This window comes from Chlamydomonas reinhardtii, chromosome 3 (genome assembly GCF_000002595.2).
Source record: "Chlamydomonas reinhardtii strain CC-503 cw92 mt+ chromosome 3, whole genome shotgun sequence".
NCBI lineage: Eukaryota > Viridiplantae > Chlorophyta > Chlorophyceae > Chlamydomonadales > Chlamydomonadaceae > Chlamydomonas > Chlamydomonas reinhardtii.
In genome coordinates, this window is record NC_057006.1 from 4,372,212 (window position 1) to 4,398,346 (window position 26,135).

Consider the following 26,135-nt stretch of genomic DNA (forward strand, 5'->3'; position numbering starts at 1 on the left):
AGGTCTCACGATCGATCCTGCTGGCTGGTGCGGGGCTTCTATAGCTCAGTAGGTAGAGCGTGCGGCTGTTAAATCTTCCCGGGCTCCGTCCCGGGTATGCCACCGCAAGGTCGACGGTTCGATCCCGTCTGGAAGCGCGCAACCTTTTTCTGCATGCTGCCTGTCCGCGGACGCGCACTGGCGCGACATGCAGGTAGCAGCGACACCAGCATAGGGAGCATCTCCACCTCTGGGAGCAGTAGCGGCACCTCTAGCAGCACCTCTAGCAGCAGCAGCAGCCTGGATGACGACATCCCGTGCGACGGCACCTCGCTGGTCAGCGCGCTCATGATGCAGCCCAACCTCACCACCTACCTGCGGGTGAGTGCGGCCGCTGGAGTCCGCCGGGCACAGGCTCTTGCAGTGGGCTGCCAGCCCCTGGAGCCAGCCCCTGGAGCCAGCAGGGCCCAGGGGCTGGCAGCCAGGGAACGCGCAGCACTAGACATGGGAGAGCCAACATCACTTTGCCCGCTCACCGACCTTACGGCTGACGTGCTTGCGCGAGCCTTGAAACATCTCAGTGTCTGGCCCCTGCCACGCACAGGCACTCCGGGCTGGGGAGCTCATGGGCCGTCTCAACGACGTGCAGGCGCCGCCCGTCACCCTGTTCGTGGCGGACGACTCGTGAGCGGCCCACTGCATTAGAGCGCCCTTCACATACAGGGCGCGTCAAGTCTCCTCAGCCCATTCCATCCAGGCCTCCGTGTAGCTCGTACTCCTGCGTTTGCCCCCCCCCCCGCGCACTCACACAGTCTTACCCACCAGCTGCATCCAGCTTGTGCAGGTCCCGCCTCCCCCGCCTTCCCCACCTCCCCCGCCTCCCCCGCCTCCCCTGCCTCCCCTCCGGCCTCCCCTTCCTGACCGCAACCCCACGCGCCCCTCCCGCAGTGCCTGGCAGGTGTTCGCGGCCGACGCGGGCACCAGCGTCGACGCGCTGCTAACGGAGGCCGGGGGCGCGCTGGTCCGCCACCTGCTGTTGTACGGCCTGGTGCCGACGCCGCTGTCGCCGCAGCAGCTGGCGGCCAGCCCCGTGCTCAACACCAGCTGGGCGGGGCAGATGGTGTTCGTGCCGCAGCCCTTCATGGTGGGTGCCGGGATTGGGATCGGGACTGGTGGGGTGGGGCATTGGGGCGCGGTTGCAGTTGCGAGGCGTTGCGCGGGTATGTGGTGTTTGGGGTGTCGCGTTTATAGGTGCACATGATTCAGGGCGCAGCGGAGTTTCAGGCGCGGACGGGCAGGGGCGTGGGCAATGGGGGCTTACGGTGCGGGTCAATGCGGCCATGCAAGGGCGTGGGCCGTGGGGGCTTACGGTGCGGGTCTGCGTGCTCTCGGCCTGTTGCCGTACCTGTGTATCGACGCTGACAGTCTGACACGCTGCGTGCTGTTTGGGTCACTGCGGGCGCAGGGTGCGGTGTCGAGCTCAGCGGGTACAGAGGCGCGAATCACAGGCGAGTCAACGTACTCGCATTGCACCCGGTTGAACACACCCAACCAGCACGTGTGCAACCCAACCCCCAACCACCAGCCCCATTAACCTCCTCGCCGCACCGCAGGCCGCGTCAAGGTGTGTGAGTCCTACGCCTACCGAGTGGCATACGTGCTCATGCCCGCGCTGTCGCTGACGGCGCTGCCGGCCTTCTCCGAGGCCAGGGCCGCGCCGCCGCCACCGCCGCCGCCGCCCGCCTGCGCCAACGCCTCCATCCCCGACCTACTGAGTGCCAACGGCAACCTCACGACCACGCTAGGGTGCGTGCATGGCGTTCCAACGCAGTAACCCATGCTACTACTGCGGCAGCTGGCCGGGGCGGGGGAGCTGTTTGGCTGCTTACAATTCGCCTATGGCCTTGCCAGCGCGGCCCCCCTGCCCAGCCCTGCCTGCCTCCCCTCGCACGGGCTGCCCAGGGCGCTGCAAGTCACGGGGCTGGAGGACCAGCTGTATGCCCCCGGCGTGGCGCCCTACACGCTGTTTGCGCCCACCGACGCCGCTTGGGAGGAGGCGGCGGCGCAGCTGCAGCTGGCGCCCGGCAAGGACGTGCTGCAGCAGCTGAACCGGTGCGTGTGGGGGCGGGCGTGTGTCCATTTTACGCGTGTGTGTATGTGGTGTGCAGACGCCTTCACTGGACACTCCGCTTGCATGCTACAACTATGGCAATCCTCACATCTGGCCTCCAGCTCTCTGCCCCACCTCCCTCCGCCCCACCCACCCACTCGATCGCCCGTCCGCAGCACCGTGCTTCGCTCCCTGCTCCTGGCGCACCTGCTGCCCGGCAACCTCCCCGGCGCCCAGCTGCGCTCCCAGATCTACACCACAGCCGCCGGCACCGCCGCCAGCCCCATCTTCCTCTCCACCGCCGGCCTGGAGGCGGCGCCGCCACCGCCTGCTGGCGGGCGCGGCAATGAGCCGGACCCAGGCATTGCGCTGCAGACACGCGACGCGGATGCGGTTGTGGTGGTTGCTGACGTGGGCGCCGTGGGCTGCACTGCGTCAGTGCACGCCATTGATGCCGTGCTGCTGCCCGACGCGGCCACCCTAGCCACGCTTGTGGTGGCAGCAAAGCCAGGTGAGGCGGGCTCGGTCCCACGACCCCCGCCTATTTTGTTGCGTGCTCTGCTGTCGTCACTACATAGCGGCTCGCGGGGAGTCCGGGAATGTCTCCTCAACCATTCCATTCTACTCATTTCTGCGCTCCGCACTTGTTATTAGCACCCCGGGCAAGCTTTCCTAGCCAACCAGATGCGCAAGTAGGCCTCGCTTTAATAAGGTCTTGCCCGTGTGCGCCCTGCAGGTGACCGGCAGCAGCAGGCCACGCGGAAGCTGTTGATGGCGGCGGGTGTGTGAAGGAGCGGTGCTATAGCTTCTGACTGAGCCCCAAGCTGAGCCCGTCGTCGATTGCGTGTAGAGAGACACGGCAGTCAAGGCTGACGTCAGCAACATGCACACAGGAACACACAGAGACTGTGTGTGTGAGTGTTGTATGCGGTGCGTGCGTTTGTTTAGGATGCCAAGCAAGTGAGGAGGTTGAGAGAGCAAGAGCCCTAGCGGCAGAATGCTGCACTGCTTTGTGCCTGCGTGCCGGGACTGCCAGCCAGCCGACTGCACCAGGCAGGGAGGTCTGGTGCAAAGCGTACAATGCGTCTGATTAGCGAGGCCTCATTTGGGGGCAGGGAAGCTGTAGTTGTGGCTGGACACGTGACGCGTTACATCGTGTCGTAACTGGTGGTGGCCCTCCCGCCGCCTGACAACCAGGCTGTTGCCAACTAACTCCGCCGCTTACTAAAGGTTTATAATGTCGTCACCCTCCCGGCAAACACCGTGCACAATACATGCAGCTTGCAGTACAGCATGAAGTTCAGCTGTCTAGTGTGTGCGACGTTATTCCAAAACGCTGCTGGCCCGCAAAATCGCAAATTTGTGCCCCATGCCCGCTTCTCTATTATCCTACATGCTAAGAACACCAGATTCCCAGCAGCTTGTACAGTTTATGATATCATGGCCTATCCTGTTGATATGTACGTATGTAGCTGATGAACTATGTAACAGATTATGTAAGCTCAGGGGTCCCCCTCGTGGGTCCCCCTGCTATAACGCTTCCTGCTCTGCTCCTTGCATCAAGTAGCAGATCACTGACTTGCATTCGACATTCGATCCAAACGCTTCGGGTTCGTGCACCAAGGGCTGCACGCAGGCTTCCACTCACAGCGTGCGGGTGCACAAGCGCATGCCCCGTCGCAGCTGTGTGCAGTCCAGGCCTGTGGCAGCGCGGCATGCAGGGCAGGTGGAAGTCAGGCGCAGGCATGGTGCACTGATGCATGTGCGTGATGGCCTGGTGACCCGCCGGCTGCAGGAGGGCTAAGCGGCATGCGCGGTTCCAACAAGCTCACACGGCACCCCACATGCGCCATGCCAGTGCACAGTCCAATCGTGTTTCCTTCCCTTGTGCTTCCTAACACACACAAAAACACACACACACACACACACACACACACACACACACACACACACACACACACACACACACACACACACACACACAGACGCACCTGCGGCGTTTCTCTGCAGCAGGTCGGGCAGCGGCACTCCGAACAGCTGCGCGATGGAGGCACAGGTGTCGCCGTCCCACACGTAGTGGAACTGGATGCAGCTGGGTGGCAGCAGCCACTGGGAGAAGGTGTTGACGCAGATGCGCCGCGTTTGCTGCAGGTCATGGCGCGCACACGAGGATGGGTCGAGCGGTTGGGTGACATGAGGCCATGCGGGTGTGGGGGATGGGCACGGGAGCGGCAGTTAAGGAATGTCGGGAGCTTGACGAAGCCCAAGGCAGGTAGAATGACGGGTGGGAATGACGGGTGGGGATCCATACCGCGCGCACGAGTGGCAAGGCAGAGTGGCAGGCCAGGCCAGGAGCCTGGCAAAACCTGGTTGGCACGCTGGCTGAGCACGCTCACCGGGGCTCGCGGACAGATGACCACGTCTTGATTCAGTAACTCCAGATCGTACTCCGAATCCAGGCCGTACAACTGTACAACATCCCGGCAGTACTGGTACTTAAACATGATATGCCACTTGTCGCAGATAGCAGGTCGCTCATACGGAGGCGTTGGCGGCGGCCGCGGCGGGCTGGGCCGCCGCGGCGGGTGCGGGGCGGGCGGAGGAGGAGGCGGGGGCAGCGGCGGGGAGGGCGGGCGCGGGGGCGGGAGCGGGGGGACAGGTGGCGACGGCGGAGGTGACGGCGGCCGAGGAGTCGCCACGCACAGTGTCATGCCGCGGAGTAGGTTGTAGCAATCCAGTCCTGCGGTTGCGGTGCATGTGTGGCATGTGGTCCGCTCGAGTACCGCTCACTCAAATTCTGAATGCGGCCACTTCGTATTTCTCAAACACAATGCTTGCCCTTCACCAAGCTGCTTGCCCTCACCATCGTTCAGGTCATACAGGGATTCAGGCGAGGCAAGGCCCGCCGCCGCCGCCACGCCGTCACAAGTGTCACCGTCCCACACGGTGTGTGTGGCAATGCATGTGGCCGGCAGGGCCCAGGGTTTGAAGCTGTTAATGCAGATGGTGATGGTCCTCTGGGGCAGCAACGTAGGTATAGGCCAAGGGGGAGCGTGTTCCGTTTTGGGCCCGTGTACAAGTCATCCATTCACAGTGACAGTGGTGCTGGAGGGGCTGCTCCGTTCCCCACCACCAGCTGGCCTAAGCAGGTGCAAGCACTTACCCGCGGGGCACCGCTGCAATCCAGCCCTGGATTGATTGACACCAGGAAGGCGACGCTTGGAAGACCGAAGAACGACACGACGTTCTCGCAGCTCTGGGCCTGGATGAGTCTGTAGCTCTCGCCGCACTTGGCGGCAGGGTACGGCGGGGCGCCCACAGGGCGGGGCGGCGGGCGTGGTGGGCGCGGCGACACCGGGGCCGGTGGCGGCGGCGGACTGGGCGCAGGAGGCGGCGGCGGCGGCGGCGGGGGCGGGGAGGGTGGCGCCGGCGGGTAGGATGGGGGAGACGGCGGTGGCGCAGGGGACGGAGGCGAATCGGGCGGGGAGAGCGGCGCCTGGAGGCAAAGCTGCATTCCGCGCAGCAGCATGTCGCACCGCAAACCTGCGGCGCCGGCGGCAGGGGCCACAAAGTGGTCAGGTGCTTTAGATCAGCTTCTGCATCAGCTACTGTCGCTGCCACTCTTTCCTTGTCATTTGTCATCCGCACCCATGCCACCCTTTAGCCCAGCCTTGTGCTTTTTACCCGAGTTGAGCTGGAGCAGTTCCTCCAGTGACAGACCCGCTGCTGCCGCCAGACTAAGGCAGGTCTCGCCGTCTGTCACGACGTGGACTTGCAGGCAGCCCGGCGGCAGCGCCCACTGGCGGAAGCGATGCACGCACACCGGTCCCGAGATCTGCAGGGGTGGGGGTACACAGGGCACTCCGTGAGGGCACACCGGCACAGCCGCACAGGTCAGGCCAGTGGCTAGGGTGCGCGTTTGATGGTGCTTATCGTACACGCGTCGGGCGGCTGTTAACTCTGTGGGGGCATGTCGCACCCGTGGAGGGCACTGTATGATGAAGCTGTGGCGTTAGCTCACCGAGTTAGCTCAGCGCGATGGGTCCCATGGGTCCCATGCATTGTCCTAGCTGTAAGCTTTGTCTCCATCACTCTAGACACCAATACACCACTCTACACACCATGTCGTCACCGAGTTCAATAATGGGTGCGGTGCGCGTTGGCTGAAACGCGTTGGCGAGGGGCAGGGGGCACATGCAGACGCGTCCGCACTCCGCAGGTCCGTACCTCTGGGCTGCCGTCACACGCCAGCTCCGGATTCAGCAGCTGCATTGCAAACAGAGTGGAAATCGGGCTGGTGGTTTCCTTCGCATCCAAGCCGCGACGAGCCTTCATGCAATCACAGCGGCCTGCATGTCGCCCTCACCTTCAGCACAAAGATGTTCCGAAGAGCAAATATTGCGACCACATACTCGCAGGTCTTGGGGTCTTCACCCGGAGCGGGCTGGTAAAAAGAGATACAGGAGGCCGGGGAGAAGAGCGGCGGCGAAGGCGGCTCCGGCGGCGGGCTGGGCGGCGGGAGGGGTGGGCTGGGCGGCGGAGGGGGCGGCGGAGGGGGTGGTGGCGGGCTGAATGGTGCATTGGGATCGGAGGGCACGGAGGGGGGTAGGATTGAGTCATCTGGTGGTCCCATATTTACAGGTGGCGTGGGTGGCGGAGGGTAAACAGGTGGCGGGGGGTACGGTGGAGGGTACTGGGGAGGGTATGATGGCGGGGGATACGGTGGAGGGTACTGGGGAGGGTATGGTGGAGGCGAGACAGAGTGGTAGGAGGGCGGGCTGTGCGCGGTGCCGTACGGGGGCGGTGTGGCGGCGCCGTACGGTGGTGGCGAAGGTGAGGATGAGTAAGGGGGTGGGTACGAAGGGGGCGGGTAGGAAGGGGCGGCGACTGGCGAGGGCGAGGGTAGAGGTGTGGTGTCGCATGGCGGACTCGGCGAGCGACGGTCTACGTGGATTTGCAATCCCGCTCCTTCAAGCCCATTTCCAGGCCATACGGAGAAGCATAGCAAGCATATGACGACAGCCGCGCTGTGCGTAGCGCTGTGTTTGCGAGTCGACACATCCTTGACTTTGCCGTCGGCCATCTGCGTGCCGGTTGTCGTCGTGCGAGGGACGTTACTGCATCTACACTGACAATCCAATGCACAACTATGTGATAAGAGTGGAGCTGCTGACGCGCTCGCTCGGCCCAAACTCAAAGCGTGGCGGACTGGGTGAAGTCGTGTAGTGTGGCGGGGCTTTGCAAGCTGATTGTAATAGTTGTTGTTATGTTGCTCAACAGTAACATAGTTTAGCGCGGCCAAGCGCAGGTACCGAGCATGCAGCCGGAAGCCGTAGCAGTTTCCCGCCATCGATGGACGACGTCCCTGTCAACCGCTGCGAATGGGATTCGAGTGACACTCGTCGCCGAATGCGCTGTCAGCGGTCGGTGAAATTACAATGCCGCCCTTCAATTGTCGGGCTAATTCTTATCCGTGTTGCTATCATACACAGAAATCGTTCTCTCAATCCAAGGAGTTCACAACCAATCAGACTAAAACATTCCGAGTCCAGGGGGCTGGTCGCGCCTCGCACGCAAAGACGCCCTCCACCGCAAGAATTAGCATCGCTCTCTCAAAGCATGTAAACACTCGAAAGTCGACAACGAAACCCACACACGTACACATGCGGCACATACACACACACACACACACACACACACAGCTTCGCGCGTAGGCTCCCACAGACGTGCAGACACCGCCCAGCGCCGCGCCCTCGCCCCACCCAGTTCGTATGGTCCGGGAGTGCCAGCGAGTGCACGCAGGAGCGCGCCGGGCCAGGGAAAACGCAGTCCGCATCGTAGCCTCGCCTTTCAGGAGCCGATCCGACCCTGGACCGACACAAAAATACAACTGCGTGTAGCCTACATCCGCCACAGCAGCCACTCCGTCCCTACCCCTAAGGGCGCGGTGTTCAAACCGGTTCGCTACCAACCACGCCTAAAAACAGCTCTTCTCGTGCAGCGCTCCTGGCAACGCTCCTCACCGCAATCCTCACGGCGCCTCGGCGCGCACACGCCGAAATTCCCACCGGCATCCGGCTCTGGTCGCCTCTACCGGTCCTCCCGAGGGCTGCCGCTGCTGCCGCCTCCCGGGGGCAGGGCTGTTCCTCCTACGCGCGGATTGCCGGCGTCCTCCCGCCCTTGCCGTTCCCGGCCATGCGTCGACCAACCGCCCAAGTCCCAATCAACTGGGCACAACCCTCAAGGCGCCATGCGCAAATGACAACTTTCTATTCATGCGCACACCAGGGCTCTGCCCCCCACAGCACATGCGCCTGAATGCGTACAGCCACGCGCCGCCAGCAATTTGCTGGAACGGGCATGCGCTGCATGCTCATCAACCCCCCGGCTGCTGCCCCACATCCTGTAGCCACAATTAGCTGCTGTGCTAAGCCTCCGCCAGATCCCGCCGCTCCCCGCCGTCGCCACCATCGCCGGCTGCTCTGCGGCGGCGGGTTTAGTGCCCGCCACGCAGCATGTCGATGGGGAACGTGTCGTGCCCCTCGGGGTAGAGCACCTGCGTCTTGCCCTGTAGGAGGAGACCACCAGTGGACGCTTGTTGTCAGAACCGCACGCCCTACCTCACCGTCATCCGCCTTTCCCCGTGGCTGTATCTTGCATCATCGCCTTTCCCCCAACGCTGCAGCGGGACCGACTACATCGACATCACACGCCACATCCCATCACACAGCAGCATTACAGCTGCATCCTGGCGCAGACGCGTAAGGCCGTGACCAACCCCAAAGCCGCGCCCGCGTGCTCACCTCCAGGTACTTGTTGATCATGCGGGTGGTGCTGTAGTTGAAGCCGTCCTGCGGCAGGATCTTGCGGTCCCGCGTGCGGGCGCTGTTCATCACGGTGCGCACCTGTACGCACGTGAAAACAGGAATGCACATGTTTATGAGCAGCGACGAACACCTAATGAAGGGTTCAACTTTCCGGCGGGGGGTTTCGGTTGTGCCTCGTGCCAGAGCCTGTGCCACTCAGGCCCATCCGCTCTCAAACCTGTTGACCTCAACATCCCGTCAATCCCACAATACTACGCCCCCCGCCGCTGCAAACCAGACGCCGGCCTCTCCAGCCACGTCCCTCGAAGCGACAATAAGCCCCATAACTTGGGTCCCGCACGCTCTCACCTTCGAGGCAAGCACCTTGCCCAGCTCCACGCCCCACTGGTCGAACGAGTTGATGTTCCAGATAAAGCCCTACAAAGTAAGCATACACGCGTGAGATGCAAGCACTCAGTCGTGTAGTCCTGGCAAGATGCTGTGTTCACATCGCTCGCAAGCCCGCCTCTTACTTCCCGTTCCGCACCCCGAACCCCCTTGGCCGTGGCTCCTTGCCGCCTGCCCGCGACAGCCCTGTACACGCCTCGCACCACATCTCCTGCCCAACCCTTCCCCACGCATCCGTAGCCCCGCCCCAAACGGGACCCCAGCCGAATCCCTCTTATGCCGCACGAAACCTGCCCGCGCCGGCTCGCGCACCTGCACGGCGATGCGATGCTCGTAGATGGCAAGCAGCTGGCCCACGGTGTAGGCGGTGCAGCTGGGCAGCATAATGCTCATGCTGGGGCGGTTGCCGGTGAAGACGCGGTGGGGGATGAGGTAGTCGGGCACGTTGTCCGAGCGCAGCTGCTCCGGCGTCTTGCCGTACGCCAGGGCGTCGGCCTGCACATGCGAAGAACATTTGAGCGTGTCAGGGTTGCAAACCGAGGCTAGTCATCGCTGTAAGGGATCCTCGCATCAACGCTTCGCCTTCAGCTGTCCCCCGCTCTACCCTGCCTGCAATACAACCTTTCGGAATCCAGACGGCGCGCGCCCGCACCTGAGCGAAGAAGTTGCACATGAGCTCGTCGTGGTTGGACACCACCTCGCCCTTCAGGTACACCGACTGCTGGCTGCGCACAATGCCGATGAACTCGCAGGGCACCACGCGGCCCTGGTGGATGAGCTGGTAGAACGAGTGCTGGCCGTTGGTGCCGGGCTCACCTGCGCGTGAAAATAGTGCAGTGTACACAGAAGTCGTGGTCATAATGCATACCCATGCTGCGGCCCTGCCACACAGGCTCTGCCAAGGATTCTGACGGCTACGGTGCAGCTGGGTTCACCGCTTGTAGCTGACAGCATTCGCAATCCTAGCGCGCCAGCTCACCGAAATCGATCTCGCCGGTCTCGAAGGGCAGGCGCACGCCGTTAATGTCCACGCCCTTGCCGTTGGACTCCATGTCCACCTGCTGAATGTGGGGCGCCAGCTTCGACAGAGCCTGTATGGAAGCCGCGTGCGAGAATATGTTAGGAGAATGAGGATTGGGGTGCATGCACAACTCCAAACGCGTCTTCGTTGCGGCAGCTGCTATAGTGGCCCCACTACATTCGGCCATCTGGCATGTGGATCGTACGGCACAACCCGCAATATGTCTTCGATATGTAACCCTTTAGATTCGGCCATGCAGCCCAGACGATTACATTCGACCGGCCCAGCCCACGCCGGTATCCTGCATGCTGTACCTGGCAGTAGGGCAGGATGGCCTTCGCGCCGTGGCCCAGGAAGGACACGTTCCACAGCGACGTCAGGCCCATGAGCACCGGCAGGTTGTCCTGGTAGGGCTGGTTCTTGAAGTGCTCGTCGATGTTGTTGGCACCAGCAAGGAACTCCTGCGAATGTGGGTCGGCGGCAGTAAGCGGCATGGGTCAAACGCTGGTTCAGAACAGCATCCCCGGCCCCCGGGCCAGCGGTGGGCGGGCTACCAACAGGCTCCATGTCTCCCAGAAGCACGTACAGGGACAGCCCTCGTCCGCCGCCCACCCGCAAGCCCCGCATCCCATCCCGCTCACCTGCATCAGGTCGAAGCCGTACTGCAGCGACAGCGGCAGCATGCCCACGGCCGAGCACACCGAGTAGCGGCCGCCCACCCAGTCCCAGAAGCCAAACGCATTCTCGGGGTCGATGCCGAACCTGTGCAGCGAACATATGGTAGCCGCCGTTCAGTACACATCCTCGACCGGCCGCTTTTCACAGCGTAAAATACTTGCAATCCATTGCCCCAGCAGCTGCATGTCACGCTCGTTCCATTTGCTTGGCCCCTAGCTTCGTCCGACCCGTTCTGTGGACCCCAGCATTGCCTTCCCCGCCATCACTCACTCCTTGACCAGCTTCAGGTTGGTCGACACCGCCACCATGTGCTTGGCGACGGAGTCAGGGCCTGAAGGAGAACCAGCACCAGCTCAGTACCCACAGCAGCACTGGTACCACGGCATCCACACTTTCAAGCGCCTCCGTCGTCACTATGCGTCCTACAACCCGCGGCTCTGTTCGCGGCCTCCTGCCACCCACCCATCCATTCCCATCCACCCGCCCGCCCCCACCCCCACTCCCCCACACAAGCCCTCCTCCCCCGTTCCCGCTCTTACCCAGGCGGGAGGTGAGCCAGCTGCGCACAGTGCGCGCGTTGAGCATGGTCTCCGCGGTGGTGAAGGTCTTGGACACCACCACCACCAGCGTCTCCTCGGGGTCCAGGCCGTCCAGCGCGCGGGCCACATCAATGGGGTCCACGTTGGCCAGGAAGCGCAGGCTGCGGTCGCGGCTGCAGCGCATGGCCACCGGCTCGGTCCTGTAGCACACGGGGAGGGGTGTGGCAAGGTGCCAAGTGGAGTCAGCGGCGGCCACGTGGGGTGCATGGACCGCGCGCGTCAGCGCCAGGACAGCTCCATGGCAACGGTACTGCGTTGCAGTCGCGTATTGCAAAACTCCATTCTATCACCCCATAACTCAATCCTAACACCTCGAGACACCCCGGCAATAGCAACCCCCCCCCTCGTCGCACCTGAGCGCGGTGTGCACGAACAGGGGGCCCAGGAACGAGCCGCCAATGCCGATGGCCACCACGTTCTTCAGCGGCTTGCCGGTGACGCCCAGCCACTCGCCGTTGCGGACCTTGTCGGAGAAGGCCTTGATCTTGTCGAGCACCTCCCACACGTCCGGCACCACGTCCTTGCCGTCCACAAAGATCTTCTGCGAGGCCGCTCAAGTGAAAGGCGGGGGGCCGCACACAGGCAGCAGGGTAAGGCACTGGAAGCACGTGGTTGCAAGGGTGGAGAACAGGCGCAGGCAGCCACACGCCTAAAGAGTGCGGTGCACGGCACGTGTCCGTGCATGTACAGCAGCCAGCGGAGCGGCGCTACGCGTACTGCTGGTCCGTACGCACGCGAGGGGGCCGAGGCGGCCGTGAGCTGCAAGCGCGGCGCACCTGGTTGCGATGGGCGCGGGTGGCGATGTGCAGCACGGCGCGGTCCTCGGTACTGTTGATGTGCTCGCCGTTGAACATGGCGTTGATCTTGCCGCGCAGGTTGCTCTGCTCAGCCAGCTCAAACAGCAGCTGCAGGGGATGATGATACCAGGGGCAGTAGGGACAGCTGCTCAAGCCGGGAAGCGAAAGGTGCAACGCGGAGTCTCTCACAGTGCGAAATAAAATGTTGAGGCAGCGATTGAATGAGAAGCCAGCTGAGGACCGTCGCTGCGCCCAGGGGCCCTAGTGCACGCGATGGGCGCAGCGGACGCAAGCCTTGCCTCCTCCCCATCTCCCACCTCCAGGGTCTTCTGGGTCACGCGCTGGCGGGTGAAGTCGCCGTAGATGCCCTCGCACTCCTTGATGAGCGACATGCAGCGAGCCTCATCGTGGAGGAGGTCGCGTAGGTGCCTGTGATGTCGTGTGCAACAAGTACCGGTACGCGTGGTCACAAGGGGCAGGGTCACGCAAGCACCGGGTGTCTCTGGGCTAGGGTTTGGCGCCTGGGCTGCTCCAAGCTGCACACGGTCTGCGCCACGAGTCCACGCGCATGTCACATCATGCACTAGGTGCCATTTAATGGCATGCTGACTTGCCGACGGGTCTGACGGCACGCATGTGCTGAGCACATATGCAACAGGTGCCGCAGCCTCCGCTACTGGACATCGCTGGCCGCGTTCCACGCTAATGGTATAGCCCTTTGTTGCTGAATGCAGCGCGCGCGGTTTCGCATTCGCCACGAAGCGCTCCACGCATGGATCGCACTAATCATAACTCACGTCTTCTCAATCTCGTTAACATGCTCCTTCAGCGCCTGCCATGCGGGCAGCTCGCTAACCAGGGCGCCCTTCTTGTTGGTGGTCGTCTGCGCCTATGAATAAAAAATGTTAGCATCCAAAAAATGAGCTAACAGCCCCTGCCGCAACGCTCGATCACTAGAACACCAAAATTAAATGGTGCTGCTACCGTTGGGACGCGGAAAAGTTGCTGCTACACTGAACTCGTCACGATCGCTCAGCTAATTGCGGGGTCACGTCCAGGTCGCGACTGGCGGTAGAAGAAAACTCACGTGGATCATTTTAGCGACCTGAGCGACAACGTTGCGCTGAGCAGCGGTCGGCCTGCAAGTCGCGGGACGGACGGTCAGGATAAAGCTTAGCCGGAGTCGCGAGCCATCATATCAAGGGCCCCAGCAGCATGCATACGCGCGCCCACGATATCCTTATCTCTGTCTGCGACAGCTATCTGTACACAGAGCACTCGGCCGCGGACCGTAACTCACTCGGGCGAGGCGACGGGGGCCTCGGGGGCAGAGCCTGACGGTACTCGGGCGACGCGGGGCACGACCTTGGGCGAGCAAGGCACACCGTTGATACGCGTCTTGTGAGACACGCAAGGGGCACGCAACTGGGTCTGCATACTGCCAGTCGGTGTCACAAGGGTTCACTATGCAAGTGCGCTTTGGTGCTTGTGCCTTGACAGGCGAACGTCAATGCCTGAGACACGTCCTAAAGGTCTCCTCGGATTCAGTACAAGCTATTATATATACATGGGGCGACTGGGGCTTTGATACCGGCCGGGGTCCCGCCCGCGATGGACCGTCCATTGGCCCCTCGCTTAAGGGCTGCTTCTGGCCCCAACCGAGTCATTTCGGCCGGTAGGCGTTACAAAAACGTTCCACTTGCTCTCCGCGTTTTCCCTCAACTTGCACCCAACACGCCGGAGCTTTCTCTTGAATTGCATCGTCAGCGCACGCTTTTCCGGGACCGCGTTTTACTCTCTGCTTCATCCCGCATGCAAATCAGCGGCCCTACGGTTATGCAACCCCGTCATGCATCGCGGAAAACATAGAGGGGCGAAATGCGATAGCCCCCTTCCTTTCCCGCCGGACTGGCCCACTTCCGTCGGCGCAGTCGGCGCTGGCGCTACACAGGTAGGGACATGGGCCCCCGCTCCATGTGCCCGCAGCTTTGCGCTGCTAACGGTTCCTCACGAGGGTCTGAACGGTCCCAGCAGCAGCCCACCACCACCGCCACCGCCTTGTCACGACTGCACAACCCTTACTGGGCTGGCCATGGCTGGCCCTTGACGTCCACTGGTTGCTCGAGCTTGCGCAGCACAGGGGTGCTCCAGGGGTACTCCTTGACCATCGCCCACTCCACAGGCCGCCCAAAGTTCCGCTGTGGCGTATTAGGATAGGTAGGAGGGGTTGAGTAAAAGAGGCAGGAGCGCAGCAGTCATGAATGGAAGGGTAGAAGCCTCAAGGAGCGGTGTGTAACTGGTGTTGAGCTACAAGCAGCGGTCGCGCACGGCAGTCCTCTTATAGCCCCCGGTGTGTTCAGGCACGCGATGCCGTACCTTGAAGCCATCAGTGAAGGCGCGCTGTGGGGTGTGGCGAAGGGAGGGGATGTAAGCAGGTGATTGGGCCATAGCATACCGGCGGCGCACATCTACACCGCAGCAGCTTGCTATGTGAGTGCTCACCGCTCACGGCAGCCGCTGCAGCTGCAGCTGGCCTGCTCTTACCCATCATTCTTGTCCCCGCCCATCGGCCCCCGCCTCAGAATGTCACAGGGATGCATAATCCGTGGACTGTCAGACAGTCAAACCCCAGGGACCGCTCCCATACCCATCGCTTGGCCCCGCCCCTACCCTGGGCTTTCGCCATGCCTATCAATTCGGTTCCAGGTATCAGCTGGGATCGCAATGAGCTTCCCACCTGCGCCTCCTTGAACTCAGGCGTGGAGAAGCTCAGCCGCGGGTCCTGGTCCCGAGTGGACTCTTGCAGCTGCGGGGGTGGCGGATCGGGAGGGTGGGGGACGTCAGATGGCAGGCGCATACCGTGTAACCTTGCATTCATACCGTGCGGCCCGGTTGTCCCTTCACTGTCAGGGCGCACCGTGCACGGCTGCCGCTAAACCAGGTGCGGCGCCCTCGACCTCGCCGCCCCCTCCCCCATACACATACACACCTTGCGCAGGTGGCCGCGCATCTCGGACAGCAGCTCCTGCTGCTCGCGGTCGCCCGGGTTGGCGCGCCGCTCAAAGCCCTCCTGCGAGGCAAAGCCAGGCGCCCGCAGTTAGCAAAGTTGTTAGGAGCTGTGGGGCGTGCCTTGTGATGCCCGGTGAGCGCTTCATCGACAATCAGCTGTGGGCGCCTGTGGGGGCGGTCCGAGGCTGGCGGGAAAGGCGGCAGGCGCACTGGTGCTTTGCGCTCTCGAGGATACGTGTATGCTTGCGCCAATTCGTTTCCCCTCTTGCGGGATCTCCTCTGTACGCAATGCGGGCGCCCACGCATGCTCACCAGCGTGTCCATGTTTCTGCGCCTTGCGTGGGGATGTTCGGCTCGGTAGGATAGGCGGAGGGCTGAAGCACTTCTCCGTGGAATGCGCTGTAACCCTATGCAACAATTCGTTGCCTGTTCGTCTCTGTCGAAATGACCAGGATGGCGACAGTTGGCTTCGGCTTCTCCAAGACTCATGGCGGCAAGGTCACGGCACAGACTACGCACATTTATAGACTGCGCCAAGGACTGCGCTGATAGAGCTGGATACAGAGCAACACAAGGCATCCTACATTCCAATGGAGTCGTCAAGCATTGCTATTAATCCTGCCGCTGAATGTTACCGTAATTGTTCCCGCCTCTAAACCGCGTCCTGCACCAACGCAGCAGCAGCAACCCAGCACCAGTCCCTCCCCGCGCCCCCATCCCAGAGCACTCAACGCCCACCCCACCGCACTGCTCGTATGCTACGCACCCTGCACCTGCACGCACATGCCCGAAGCCATCCCGTAAATGGCAAACGACGCTGCAGCATATTGTGCGCATGCTCCTCATGTACACACGCGCAGCGCAACTTACAGCCTCATTACTACAGACACCGTCTTGCAGGTGTCGCAGTTCGTCTGCACTACGGTATGGCGTCCGCCGTCCGGATTCGCTGCTATCGCGGCCCGCAACGGTGGGGCCTGTTCTGCGGCCCGCAACCTCGGGTCCCTGGGCGACACTATGCTTGGTTACTTGCCCTTGTTGATCTGTACTATGTCCCAGTTGAGCTTGGTGGCAATCGTGACCCAGACCTGTAAGGGGCGCGTGCGGGACAGGCACACACATTTACGGAAGTCGTCAGAATGGGTACGGTGTACCGTGAGTTGGAGGATCACAAGAGGAGGTTATAGGTGAGTGCGGGGGTGCATGCGCGGCGCAAGGCCACTGGCAGGTGCAGGTGCAGGGAGTGTCGGAGAGGTGCCGTGACGGATAGAGACCCGTGTGACAGTTCAGCCCTGTTGCCGCTCGCACCTGGGTGGGCAGCATCAGGTAGGCGGCAACAGGGCTGATGGGGTAGAAGGCCGCCGCTGTGCAGGAGTGGGGAAGAACGGGGGGCGTGTGAGTGCGGTGCTAATGCATCGCTCAGGCCGGCAATGGCGGCACGAGATGGCAGTAGCGCCACCCCAAAAAACACATGTTAATATGTACAACGCTTTGTTGCACCATGGCTGTAACTGCTGCATCGTAACCAGCCGCTCCACTGGCGCCTCCAGCCGCTTACTCGTCCCATACCATACACGACGAACCTACAGACCCATCCCACACCCTTCAGTCACCCTCAACGCTGCATGCTGACCCCAATGCTAGCCAAGCAGCCACGGAGACCCGGCCGCAACCCAGCCCAGCCCGGGCTTACCCGAGGCCGCAATCGAGCCCCAGAAGGCGTACATCCAGGGCAGACTCCCCTCCAGCTGGCGCCGCCCGAAGAACACCACTACAGGGGGCGGCAGCAGTTGGGCAACCGGATTGGGTTGGTGGGGAAGCTGCAAGTAAAGTCGAGCGGGTCACAAACGGCTTCGACAGGTAAGCTGCCCCCATCGGCTGCACTGTGCGTCAGACGCGTTCCTCCGCACTTCAATAAAGCACTAGCCCACGTAGCTGCCTGGCCAGCTCCTCCAGGTAGCACAAGGCGGCAACACAAAACCACTATCCACTGGCGCTAGGACTGCCGGCACCCGAATCGATGCCATAGCGCGGGCCTTGCAATGAACGTGCGTGCTGTCCAACACCCAACACGTCTCCCCGTTGAGACTCACCGTTCCACCAGTTGCCTAGGAACATGTGGATGCCGAAGGCCGCCAGCGGCAGAGCTAGAGACTGCGCATGGACACACACATGTGCAGAGAATCGTCCATGTATGCACGGTCGTCATCACCGGTGTGTCGGTGGCTAAAGCCTAGGAAGGCGCACGATGAGTCCACGACTGACGCACGCCTCGGCGCGCGGAGCGTGTGCCGCTGCTCACTTACCGACACGCTCTTGGCCTTGGAGCACACCAGCCACAGCGCGACCTGTGCAGCCAATGCAAACGAAAGGTAAAACCCAAATGATTGTTGCAGGTATCGGACGTGAAATGTACATCCGGGTCACTGCCTCTCCTGTTCAGAGCCCAACAACGCACCGACTGCATGGTCTTGAGGGGGATCCAGACCAGGGGGAAGACGTAGTTCGGTGGCGTCCAGCTGTGGGAGCACAATGCAAGAAACAGTTTGCCCGCGCATTTAGACGGTGCCGTGGACAGGGTGACCTCTGGGCCAGGGAACGAAGATGAACAGACGCCCATCTGGAAGCCATATGGCACACCTTCTTTGTAATATCGCAACCATATGGCACACCTGGGCTTCTTGAGCGACTTATACCAGGTGGGATCCATGGTGGGGACCAGCCGCTGCACGCCGAATACCACACCGACGGAGGCAGCGATGCCAGCCGCCGTCGCCACGGGGCCGCTGTAGCAGATCAAGCAACGGAAAGGGGTAAGTGAGGGAGGCGGGTTAGCCACAACACGGCGTTGCTGGCAGCTAGGGTTGCGTGTCGCAACCCTGCTCCTGGTTCGTTTCCCACTCCCTATATAGTCATTGGAGATATGGAGATCGACAAGAAGTCCCGTGGTGACGACTCGCGAGTGAGCAAAACGATTGGGAAGTGCAACTCGCCTGCCAAGCAGCTCGAGAAGTCCTCGTGATGCCATCTTAGATTTTGTAAGGTTGGTTTGGAAATATTGTACTCCGTAACAGGCCGGTGCACCGGCAATGAACCGCCGGGCCCGATGCATCAATGCATGCTTTCTCACTGTTCATGGACTCGACCGTTCTTCATTCATAATATCATATTAATAACGTTGCATTACAGTCTCATTTAGTACAAACGAGCCGTTCTTACTGTCAAGGAGAATGTGCTGCTGGAGGAGCGACAGCGCTCACAAGCATGCGGAAAGAATACACTGCGGATATATATGGTAGAAGCTTTACAGGTACTCATTCATCTCCTATACGGGCGTGAGGCGGGCATGTCCCCGCTTCGAGGGGCGTAAATGGCGAGCCCCGGCTCTCAATCTCCCGGCTCTCAATCTCAAGCTGCGCTTATTGCTCAGCGCAAGAAAGATAAAAGCTTGACGTGGCAGCCTTACCTGACAAACGATGGGAAGCAGGACCTTCAGGAGCTATGGGAGCGACTAGACCTTGCTCGCAAGGGTAGGCTGGGGACACGGGGTCAGAGAGTTGGGTCGGCTTGGGGCACCCCAGCATCCGTTTGACATCTCTGTAAGCCACACATATTGATGATACAGGACAAAGGAATCGGCCAGGGGAACAGCGCGTGCAAGGGGGGCGGGGACGAGGCGAGGAGCCTCGGCGTTGCTGGGCACCGCCGGTCATCAGTGTTCGCTGCTGACTCCAACGCTGCCTCTTATTCCCCTGACACTCCAGGCTTCATTACCTACAGCGAGCTGCATGCCGCAGTCAATGAGGCGGCGGGCAGGCCCGTCAGGTGGGAGCACGACACGCTTATCATGCCGCGTAGGCCCCACAATCCAGTGCACGCTCCCCACGCATCTTTTCCTCTCCTCAGCCACCCCACCCACCATTACCATCACCATCACCACCATCACCATCAACCCCACCACCATCACCACCACCACAACAACAACAACCACCACCACTAGCACCGCTAGCATCGCTAACTCATCTCAACCTCCCCACCACCGCCCCGCTCGCAGCTCCGCCGCGCTGCAGCCGCTGGCGTGCCGCATGGACACCACCACGCGCCAGGGCCGCCGCATCACGCACGCCGACTTCACCGAGTACATGGCGCAGCAGCTGCTGGGCGAGCAGCGCTACCAAGAGGCGCTGCGGGCGGAGCAGGGGCCGCTGCTCAAGGAGGTGGTGAGCGGCGCAGCAGCAGCAGGGGCGGGCAGGGCAGGAGCGGGCGGCGATGCAGAGGAGGAAGGAGGCGGGAGGTGTGGAGGTGGTGGTGGGTGGGGAGGTGGGGTGTTTGGAAGGTTGGGTTGCAGGAGGCCAGCGGCTGGTGCGCTGGCGTGCGGAGGCGGGAACTGGGAGAGCGGTGCCGACCGGCTGGTTGTGCTGTGGCGCCTGTGTAACGCAGGGCTGCAAGCTGTACGAGCTGCTAAAGATCTACAAGCGCAAGCAGATGCTTAAGGACGCTATGGGGGTAAGCCAGGCTGCTGGGCTGCGGGTCGCCTTGTAGGCTTGTACCGTCATGCGACAGGTCAATGGATGATGGACATACGGTAGCAGGACGGGGTGGGGCGCATGTGCCGTCCGACCGGCTCGTGCCGCTCATGCCGCCTCGTCGCTGTTCACACACTTGCCCCTCCTCAACCCCACAGGGCACTGACGGCATCAAGCGACTGCTGACGCTGGCCCAGGTGCCCGTGCAGCGCCGCCCCCGCCGCCGCGGTCAGGTGGGCTTCAGCCTGCTGGGCTCGCCGGCACACGGCAGCTCGCCGGGCTCCGCCGCGCCCAGTAACCTGCACAGCCCCTCGCGCCGACGCGGCGCCGACCTGAGCGCGGGCCACTCGCCCATGATGGCGCTGGCTACGGGGGGCAGCGGGAGCCCGGTGGCTCGCAGCAAAAGCTTTGCATTCGGGTCGCCTGTGGTGACAGGGACTGGTATGGGGACGCAGGCGCACGCAGGGCAAGCAGGGGTTCAGCTGGTGCCGTCCTCGCCGCCGCTGGGTGCGGCGGCAGCAGCAGCAGCAGCCGCGGCGGGCAGTGCTGGCGACCGGTCGCCGTCGTTCATGCCGCGTTCAGTCAGCATGGGTCCAACAGGTGCGGCAGCTGCGGCGCGACATGGCGGTGCTGGCGCAGGCCGCAGCGGCAGCGGGCTGGGCGACATCCCGTGTGCTTTCATCCAGCCCACGAGCGGCGAGTGGCCGTGTCCGGAGGTGGAGGGTGAGTGTGCGGACGGCCAGCCGTTTGGGCACTGTCATGTGATGTCGCATGAAGAGATAGAGGCGGTGGCGGCGCGCGCACGGCAGCGGCGCGAGGTTCGCGTGACGGCGGAGGTAGGCGGCGTGGCGCACGTCATCACCATGTGCAGCCTTGGCCATCAGTCCGCACACGTGGCCCCGCCCTCGCCGTCGGCGTCGGCGTCGGCGTCGCAGCGGCCGGCCAGTGCTGCCGGCTGGCTGCAAGGGGCCGACCCGGGATCTCCTGGCGGCGCGTCATCGACACGCAGCCCCATACGCCGGCCGGGGACAGCCTGCGCCGCGCTTCGCACGGTGTCCACGTCAGCTGTGTTTGGCGGTCACAGCCGCACGCCACAGGCCGCCGCGGTGGCCGCCGGCGTCGGCGCCGCGCACGTGGCCGCGGTGCGCCGCAGCGCCAGCCCCGGTCCCGCCGGCGGCGCAGCTTCCAGCACCGGAGCCAGTGCTACCGGCTCCACAGGCGTGGCTTCACCCGTCGCCAGCGTCGGGCGCGGGCATAGCATACGCCGTGCCAGCGGCAGTGAAGCCGCCGCCACGGCTGCCGCTGCGACTGCCGAGGGCGGCCTCGCTGCCACCGGCGCCACCGCTGTCGTCAGCTGCGCCAGCAGCGCCGCGCTGTCGGCACCGTATGGGCATTATGGGGGCTACGCCGGCGGCGGCAACGGCGGCACGGGTCCCCTGTGGCGCTCCAACGGGCTTCTTGGGGAGGTGCTACACAGCCTGGACCGGGCGGGCCTAGCGGATCTGGACAGGGGGCTGCAGGAGCAGGCGGCGCTGCAGGCGGCGGCGGCGGCGCTGTGCGAGTCGCCGACGGCGCCCACCGCCGCCGAGGCCAGTGCGGCTGCCGCGCTGGCGAGCGTGGTCACGTCGTCGTCGTCGTTGGGCTCGCCTCTGATGCTCGCGGCGCAGCGGGGGCAGCAGGCGCGGCAGCTGAGAAAGTCGACGAGCAGCAGGGCTGGGCCAGCGGCGGTAGGTGGAGGGGGAGGAGGCGGTGGCGGCGGCGCCTACGGAGGCTCAGGGGGGCCCAGCGGCAGCGGCGCGGTGCCGGCGCGGCCTCACACGTCCATGGCCGTGTATGGACCTGGCTCCGGTGCAAGCGCGGCGCGGCAGGCCTACCACAGTACACCCGTGGCACCAGAAGCACCGGGCGGCTGCGTGTTTCGCGGCGGGGAGTCGGACGCAGATGAGGAGGACTTGGGGCCTGGGGACAGCGTGGTGGCCGGCTGGTGGGGTGAGGTGGTGTCCACGGCGCACCTGGCGCTGCAGAGCGGCGCGTCGCAGGCGGCGCAGGGAGGCCCGCACGCCAGCTCACCGGCCGGCAGCAGCGGAAACGGCGCCAGCAGCGGGCCGGGGCAGCGGGTGTCACGCACGGCGCCGAACTTCATGTCCGGCACTGCGTCAGCCAATGCGCTGTATCTCGATGTGTCAGGTGGGAGCTGCAGACAGGGGGCCACGTTGGGAAGGGCCTGGGGAGTGGGGAGCAGGGACAGCGGCATGGATTGCCGTGCACCGTTGCTGATGCATGCTGCGCAGGCGCAGCCATGAGATACTAGTTCACTGGGCTTCACACCGTACTACAATGCACCCCTCCCCGCCTCGGACGTCGAAACTGTAAGCTCCTTGATTATTGTCCGCCGCAGACTCGGTGGAGGATGACCCGCTGCTGGCCCAGCTGCCCAACTGGATACGCAAGGGCATCGGCCTGCCGCCCGCCGCACAGCCGCCGCCCCGCCGGCCCGGTGCGGCTTCATCCGCGGCAGCGGCACCAATGCCTGACCCCACCGCCCAGCCTGACGGCTACCAGCTTCCATACGTTGGCGCCGGCCTGAACGAAGACGTTTCGGAGGTCTTGCCAGGCGACATCAGCAGTGGTGGCGGCGGCGGCGGTGGGAGCCAAGCGCAGCTGCTTAGCTCGGCTCCCGGCAGCGGCAGTGTGCCCGAGAGCGGCGGCATTAGCGCCGTCAGCAGCAGCAGCCTTATGGCAGGGGTAGCACCGGGGCCGGGGCAGGAGTCGTGCGATGGTGACCACACAGAGGCGATCGTGGCGGCGGCGACGGCGCGCCTAGCCGCTCTGTCGGGTCGCAGCTCGCGCCTCAACATGCAGCGCTACGTGCCCTTCGGCGGTGACGCCGGCGCAGTGGTCGAAGAGGCGGCGGAAGAGGGAGAGGCTTCATCGCCAAAGCATGTGCGCAGCGGGCGCGGCGCGTCAGACACCATGTTTCCTGCCGAGTGCGCCTCACAGGAGCTCGCCGGGGCGGGGCCTGCACCGGCGGCGGTGCGGCCGCTGTCGCCGCCAGATGCTGCAACGGGGTATCCCTGGTCCCAGGAGCCGGAGCAGGGGCCGGTTGTGGTGGTACTGGCGCCGCTGGTGCGGAGTAGGCCCGGCAGCCCCGCCCGAAGCGGTAGCCCTGGATCCCAGCGCTCGCGTAGCCGCCCCGGCTCGGCCTCGCGCTTTTCGCCGATGCTAGGCGAGCCCTCACCCATCATCATGATTGGGTCATCGCTGCCGCCGCCGCCACCCGCCGAGCGCGACACCGCAACCTCGGCTGGCCGCAGCCATGATGATGCTGACGCAGATGCCATCGCCGCTAGGCCTGCGGCCGACGCGAGCGATGCTGCTGGCTACTGGTCTTCCGTGGGAGGGCTGAGCCTCGCTGCGGGGCTGGGCAGCGCCGTGGCCGCCGGCGGTGGCGGCGACCCGGCGGACACGGGCGCCCGTGCTGCCACACCCGAGTCGCTGGCAGCGTGGGAGGCGTCGGTAGTATCACAACGCGGCAGCATGGGACATGGCGCGTTGCGCGGCGACCCCGATGACGCGGGCGACCCGGGTGGTGAGCTGGCGGCTGAGGAGGACGAGCTGGCGGCGCCGCTGGGCGGGCTGTGGACGGGGCGGCCCGAGGGCTCGGGCCGCGCGGGGCCGCCGCAGCCGCACCGGCTTTCGCAGGCGATGATCCCGGATCCGCTGGCGCCGGCTGCCGGCAGCCCGGGCGGCAGTGGCGGGGGCGGCGTCAGTGCAATGGATCCAGGAGCCTGGCGGCCGGGCTCTGCGTCGCCGCATTCATCGGCGTACGGCAGTGGGGCTGGACAGAGAGGCAGGCAGGGTGTGTCTTTCAGGATCGCTGGAACTCCCGGCGCAGACGCGCAGGGCTTGGCTGAAGTTGATACCGGCAACAACAGAGATGGCGCTGGCGGTGGCAGCGCAGCAGCCGCGGCCCGCCGCAGTGCCAGCCGTGCCTCGCCCATGCCGCCCTTCATCTCGGGCCAGCGGCCAGTGTCGCCCGGTGGCCTGCCCATGGCCTTCGAGGTGGTTGCGGCAGCCGAGGCCGCAGTCGCGGAGGAGGAGGAGGCGGAGGCGCGCCGCGGCGCTGCCGCCAGCAGCGCCCCAGCCTGGGTGCTGGGCGAGGCGGCCTCTGGCGCGGCTGCGCCAGGCTCGCCGGCCGCGGTGCGCCTGAACCGCACCGCCCTGCTGCGGCTGAGCAGCCAGTACGGTGTGGAGCTGGCGGAGGTGGCGGCGGCGGCGCTGGGGCTGTCCTGCACCTCGCCCGCAGCACAGGCGGCAGTGGCGCAGCAGCTGCTGAGCGCGCTTTCAGCCGGGGAACTTGGTAGCAATGGTGGAGCAGGTAGCGGCGGCGGGGCAGGGGGCAGGGAGTCGCGACAGCGGCGGCGGAGCCGCTCCCCGTCGCCGAACGCGCATTCATCGCGCGGCACGGTGCCTTCCTCGGGCGCGCCCGGGGCCGGCACCCGCGCCGTCCCGCCTAGGTCTGCCGCAGCTGCTACCGTCATGGGCAGCTCCGCCGCGCAGCACCGGCAGCAGTACGCTCACAAGCAACAGCTTCAACAGTACGGCATGTACGGGTTGCCGGCGGACGCGCTCGCCGTGAGCCGGCGGCTGCGGTTGGGCGCGGAGTTCGTCAGTCGCGTCTCGCCCCACACCCACGAGGCAGCAGCCTACAACCCGGCGCCCACTGTAGCAGGGGCGGTAACGGCGGCGGCGCCAGCAGAACATGCAGCCCGTCTCGCAAGGCCGCAATCAGCAGGCACACACGCCGCCAATGGAACGACGGTTGCGAGGCTGGGAGAGGGTCCGGACGCGGGCGCAGCTTTGCGGCCCCGGTCCGCCCTCGCGCTCGCGCCGCCCCCGCGCTCAGCGCCTAGCATCAGCAACACCCGCACGCAAACGGTGCTGCAGGGGACGGAGGTAGCGTCGCTGCTGCGTGCCACTGCCATCCCCCTAGGTGGCGGCTCCGATCCTGCCGGCGGTGGTTGTGCAGCGGCGGCGCCGGGCGGCGGCGCCGCTCGTCGCCGCTTCGCCGCCGGCACGCCTTCAGCCGACAGCTCCGCTGCAAAACGGACGTCAGCGCCAAGAGTAGGAGGCCCTGCTGCTGGTGCTGGTGGGCGGCAGGCGGCGGTGCAGGGTGGTGGCGCGAACCGGGTGGCTCTGGCAGGCGCGCCAGCTGTGGCGGGGCCTGCTGTTGTGGCACGGCGCGTGGCGTTTGCACAGCCGGAAGCAGACGTTGACAACATCAAGCAAGCGGGGTAGCGGGTAGCGCGCGGCCTGCTGGCACAGAGCCCGGCATGGGTGGGACAACAACTACACCGCCTTTTTTACCGTGGGTATGTTCTTTAAGCACTGTGCAGGATGTCTAGAAACTGGTGTTCCTTTTATGTACAACGCATTGTCACCCGGTACTGCAGCGAATGAGCGCCTGCGTGTTGGCGCCCATCGTGCCATCCAGGGCATGTTGAGCTGTGCATGCACGCACTGCTGCGCAATTGAATGTCGCATTCGGCGTTTATTGGTATGGCGTGTACACGCAAGACCTTGAGAAATGCTAGGACAGTTTGATTATGAATGCGGATGTTACAGAGGGGACAGTCCCAGCACCCGAAGACGCCGAGCCATCACATGCTATCAGGGCCCAACATGACTCCACCAACCCCGACTTTGCTGCAAACCCTCCCGCGGGCAAAGTCCGTGTGACTCCGCGCACAGTGAGTCCTAGCCAAGCCTCAACCCGCCAGAGCCCCACCGCCGTGCCTCAACGTCACAAGCCTAGGCACAGAAGTGCCGGGAAACGTCTAGGCCGCAGGACACACGCACAGCGCACGCACTAACCAGGGCGCAAGCGTCCAGGTACAAGAACGGTCGCCCACGCGTGCAACCTGCCCACACACAAAGCCACCAACCACGCACAACCTCTCACGGCGAGGGAGGCGGGGAATCAGCGTCATACGGCAAGCGCAAAACCATGCCGTCACCAACAGCCCGAGAGATGAAAGGATGCGCAGGCTCCAGGCGGCACAGTGTCCCAACCCTTCGGCCTGATACCCAAAGTCACAAACGTCTGGAGCCGACCCCAGAAGTCAGCTACGACGGTAAGTCCAATGCTCAGCACCCGGGCCGACGGCAGCTTCGCTCGCGCCGCCAGCCCGGCCATAACCAT

The 26,135-nt window shown here is 64.1% G+C and overlaps 6 protein-coding genes across 7 annotated transcripts; 2 read left to right on the forward strand and 4 right to left on the reverse strand.

Moving 5' to 3' along the window:
* The first annotated feature begins 8 nt into the window (after positions 1–8).
* On the forward strand, positions 9–3,190 carry CHLRE_03g175300v5 (uncharacterized protein). Its single transcript, XM_043060948.1, has 8 exons — positions 9–360; positions 584–663; positions 928–1,123; positions 1,445–1,487; positions 1,593–1,785; positions 1,942–2,091; positions 2,266–2,600; positions 2,826–3,190. The coding sequence occupies exons 1-8, from the start codon at positions 97–99 to the stop codon at positions 2,876–2,878; spliced, it is 1,314 nt and encodes a 437-aa protein (XP_042926077.1). The 5' UTR covers positions 9–96; the 3' UTR covers positions 2,879–3,190.
* A 35-nt stretch (positions 3,191–3,225) lies between these two features.
* CHLRE_03g175351v5 (uncharacterized protein) lies at positions 3,226–7,348 on the reverse strand. The gene is made up of 9 exons (XM_043060949.1): positions 6,910–7,348; positions 6,456–6,533; positions 6,317–6,355; positions 5,774–5,924; positions 5,253–5,632; positions 4,953–5,106; positions 4,486–4,829; positions 4,081–4,234; positions 3,226–3,789 (listed from the first exon to the last, which is right to left on the reverse strand). The coding sequence occupies exons 1-9, from the start codon at positions 7,009–7,011 to the stop codon at positions 3,734–3,736; spliced, it is 1,458 nt and encodes a 485-aa protein (XP_042926078.1). The 5' UTR covers positions 7,012–7,348; the 3' UTR covers positions 3,226–3,733.
* A 162-nt stretch (positions 7,349–7,510) lies between these two features.
* On the reverse strand, positions 7,511–13,946 carry CHLRE_03g175400v5 (uncharacterized protein). 2 transcript variants are annotated; one of them, XM_043060950.1, is made up of 16 exons: positions 13,699–13,946; positions 13,486–13,537; positions 13,196–13,281; positions 12,716–12,827; positions 12,378–12,506; positions 11,955–12,142; positions 11,542–11,741; positions 11,273–11,333; positions 10,966–11,086; positions 10,639–10,785; positions 10,283–10,394; positions 9,956–10,119; positions 9,616–9,798; positions 9,265–9,333; positions 8,893–8,994; positions 7,511–8,657 (listed from the first exon to the last, which is right to left on the reverse strand). In XM_043060950.1, the coding sequence occupies exons 1-16, from the start codon at positions 13,833–13,835 to the stop codon at positions 8,586–8,588; spliced, it is 1,935 nt and encodes a 644-aa protein (XP_042926079.1). In that variant the 5' UTR covers positions 13,836–13,946; the 3' UTR covers positions 7,511–8,585. The 2 variants fall into 2 exon arrangements, with proteins under 2 accessions (XP_042926079.1, XP_001703279.1); XM_001703227.2 differs by having other exon boundaries at positions 13,196–13,287.
* Positions 13,947–14,068: 122 nt separating this feature from the next.
* CHLRE_03g175451v5 (uncharacterized protein) lies at positions 14,069–15,848 on the reverse strand. The gene is made up of 4 exons (XM_043060951.1): positions 15,388–15,848; positions 15,136–15,204; positions 14,775–14,798; positions 14,069–14,596 (listed from the first exon to the last, which is right to left on the reverse strand). Exons 1-4 carry the CDS (start codon positions 15,406–15,408, stop codon positions 14,477–14,479), a joined length of 234 nt encoding a protein of 77 aa, XP_042926080.1. The 5' UTR covers positions 15,409–15,848; the 3' UTR covers positions 14,069–14,476.
* Positions 15,849–15,902: 54 nt separating this feature from the next.
* CHLRE_03g175500v5 (uncharacterized protein) lies at positions 15,903–18,468 on the reverse strand. The gene is made up of 8 exons (XM_001703225.2): positions 18,401–18,468; positions 18,080–18,193; positions 17,866–17,926; positions 17,714–17,755; positions 17,501–17,561; positions 17,101–17,178; positions 16,716–16,771; positions 15,903–16,495 (listed from the first exon to the last, which is right to left on the reverse strand). Exons 1-8 carry the CDS (start codon positions 18,433–18,435, stop codon positions 16,433–16,435), a joined length of 510 nt encoding a protein of 169 aa, XP_001703277.1. The 5' UTR covers positions 18,436–18,468; the 3' UTR covers positions 15,903–16,432.
* A 110-nt stretch (positions 18,469–18,578) lies between these two features.
* CHLRE_03g175550v5 (uncharacterized protein) lies at positions 18,579–25,700 on the forward strand. Its single transcript, XM_043060952.1, has 6 exons — positions 18,579–18,937; positions 19,172–19,232; positions 19,462–19,627; positions 19,848–19,913; positions 20,092–22,120; positions 22,332–25,700. The coding sequence occupies exons 1-6, from the start codon at positions 18,778–18,780 to the stop codon at positions 25,229–25,231; spliced, it is 5,382 nt and encodes a 1,793-aa protein (XP_042926081.1). The 5' UTR covers positions 18,579–18,777; the 3' UTR covers positions 25,232–25,700.
* Positions 25,701–26,135: the final 435 nt, after the last annotated feature.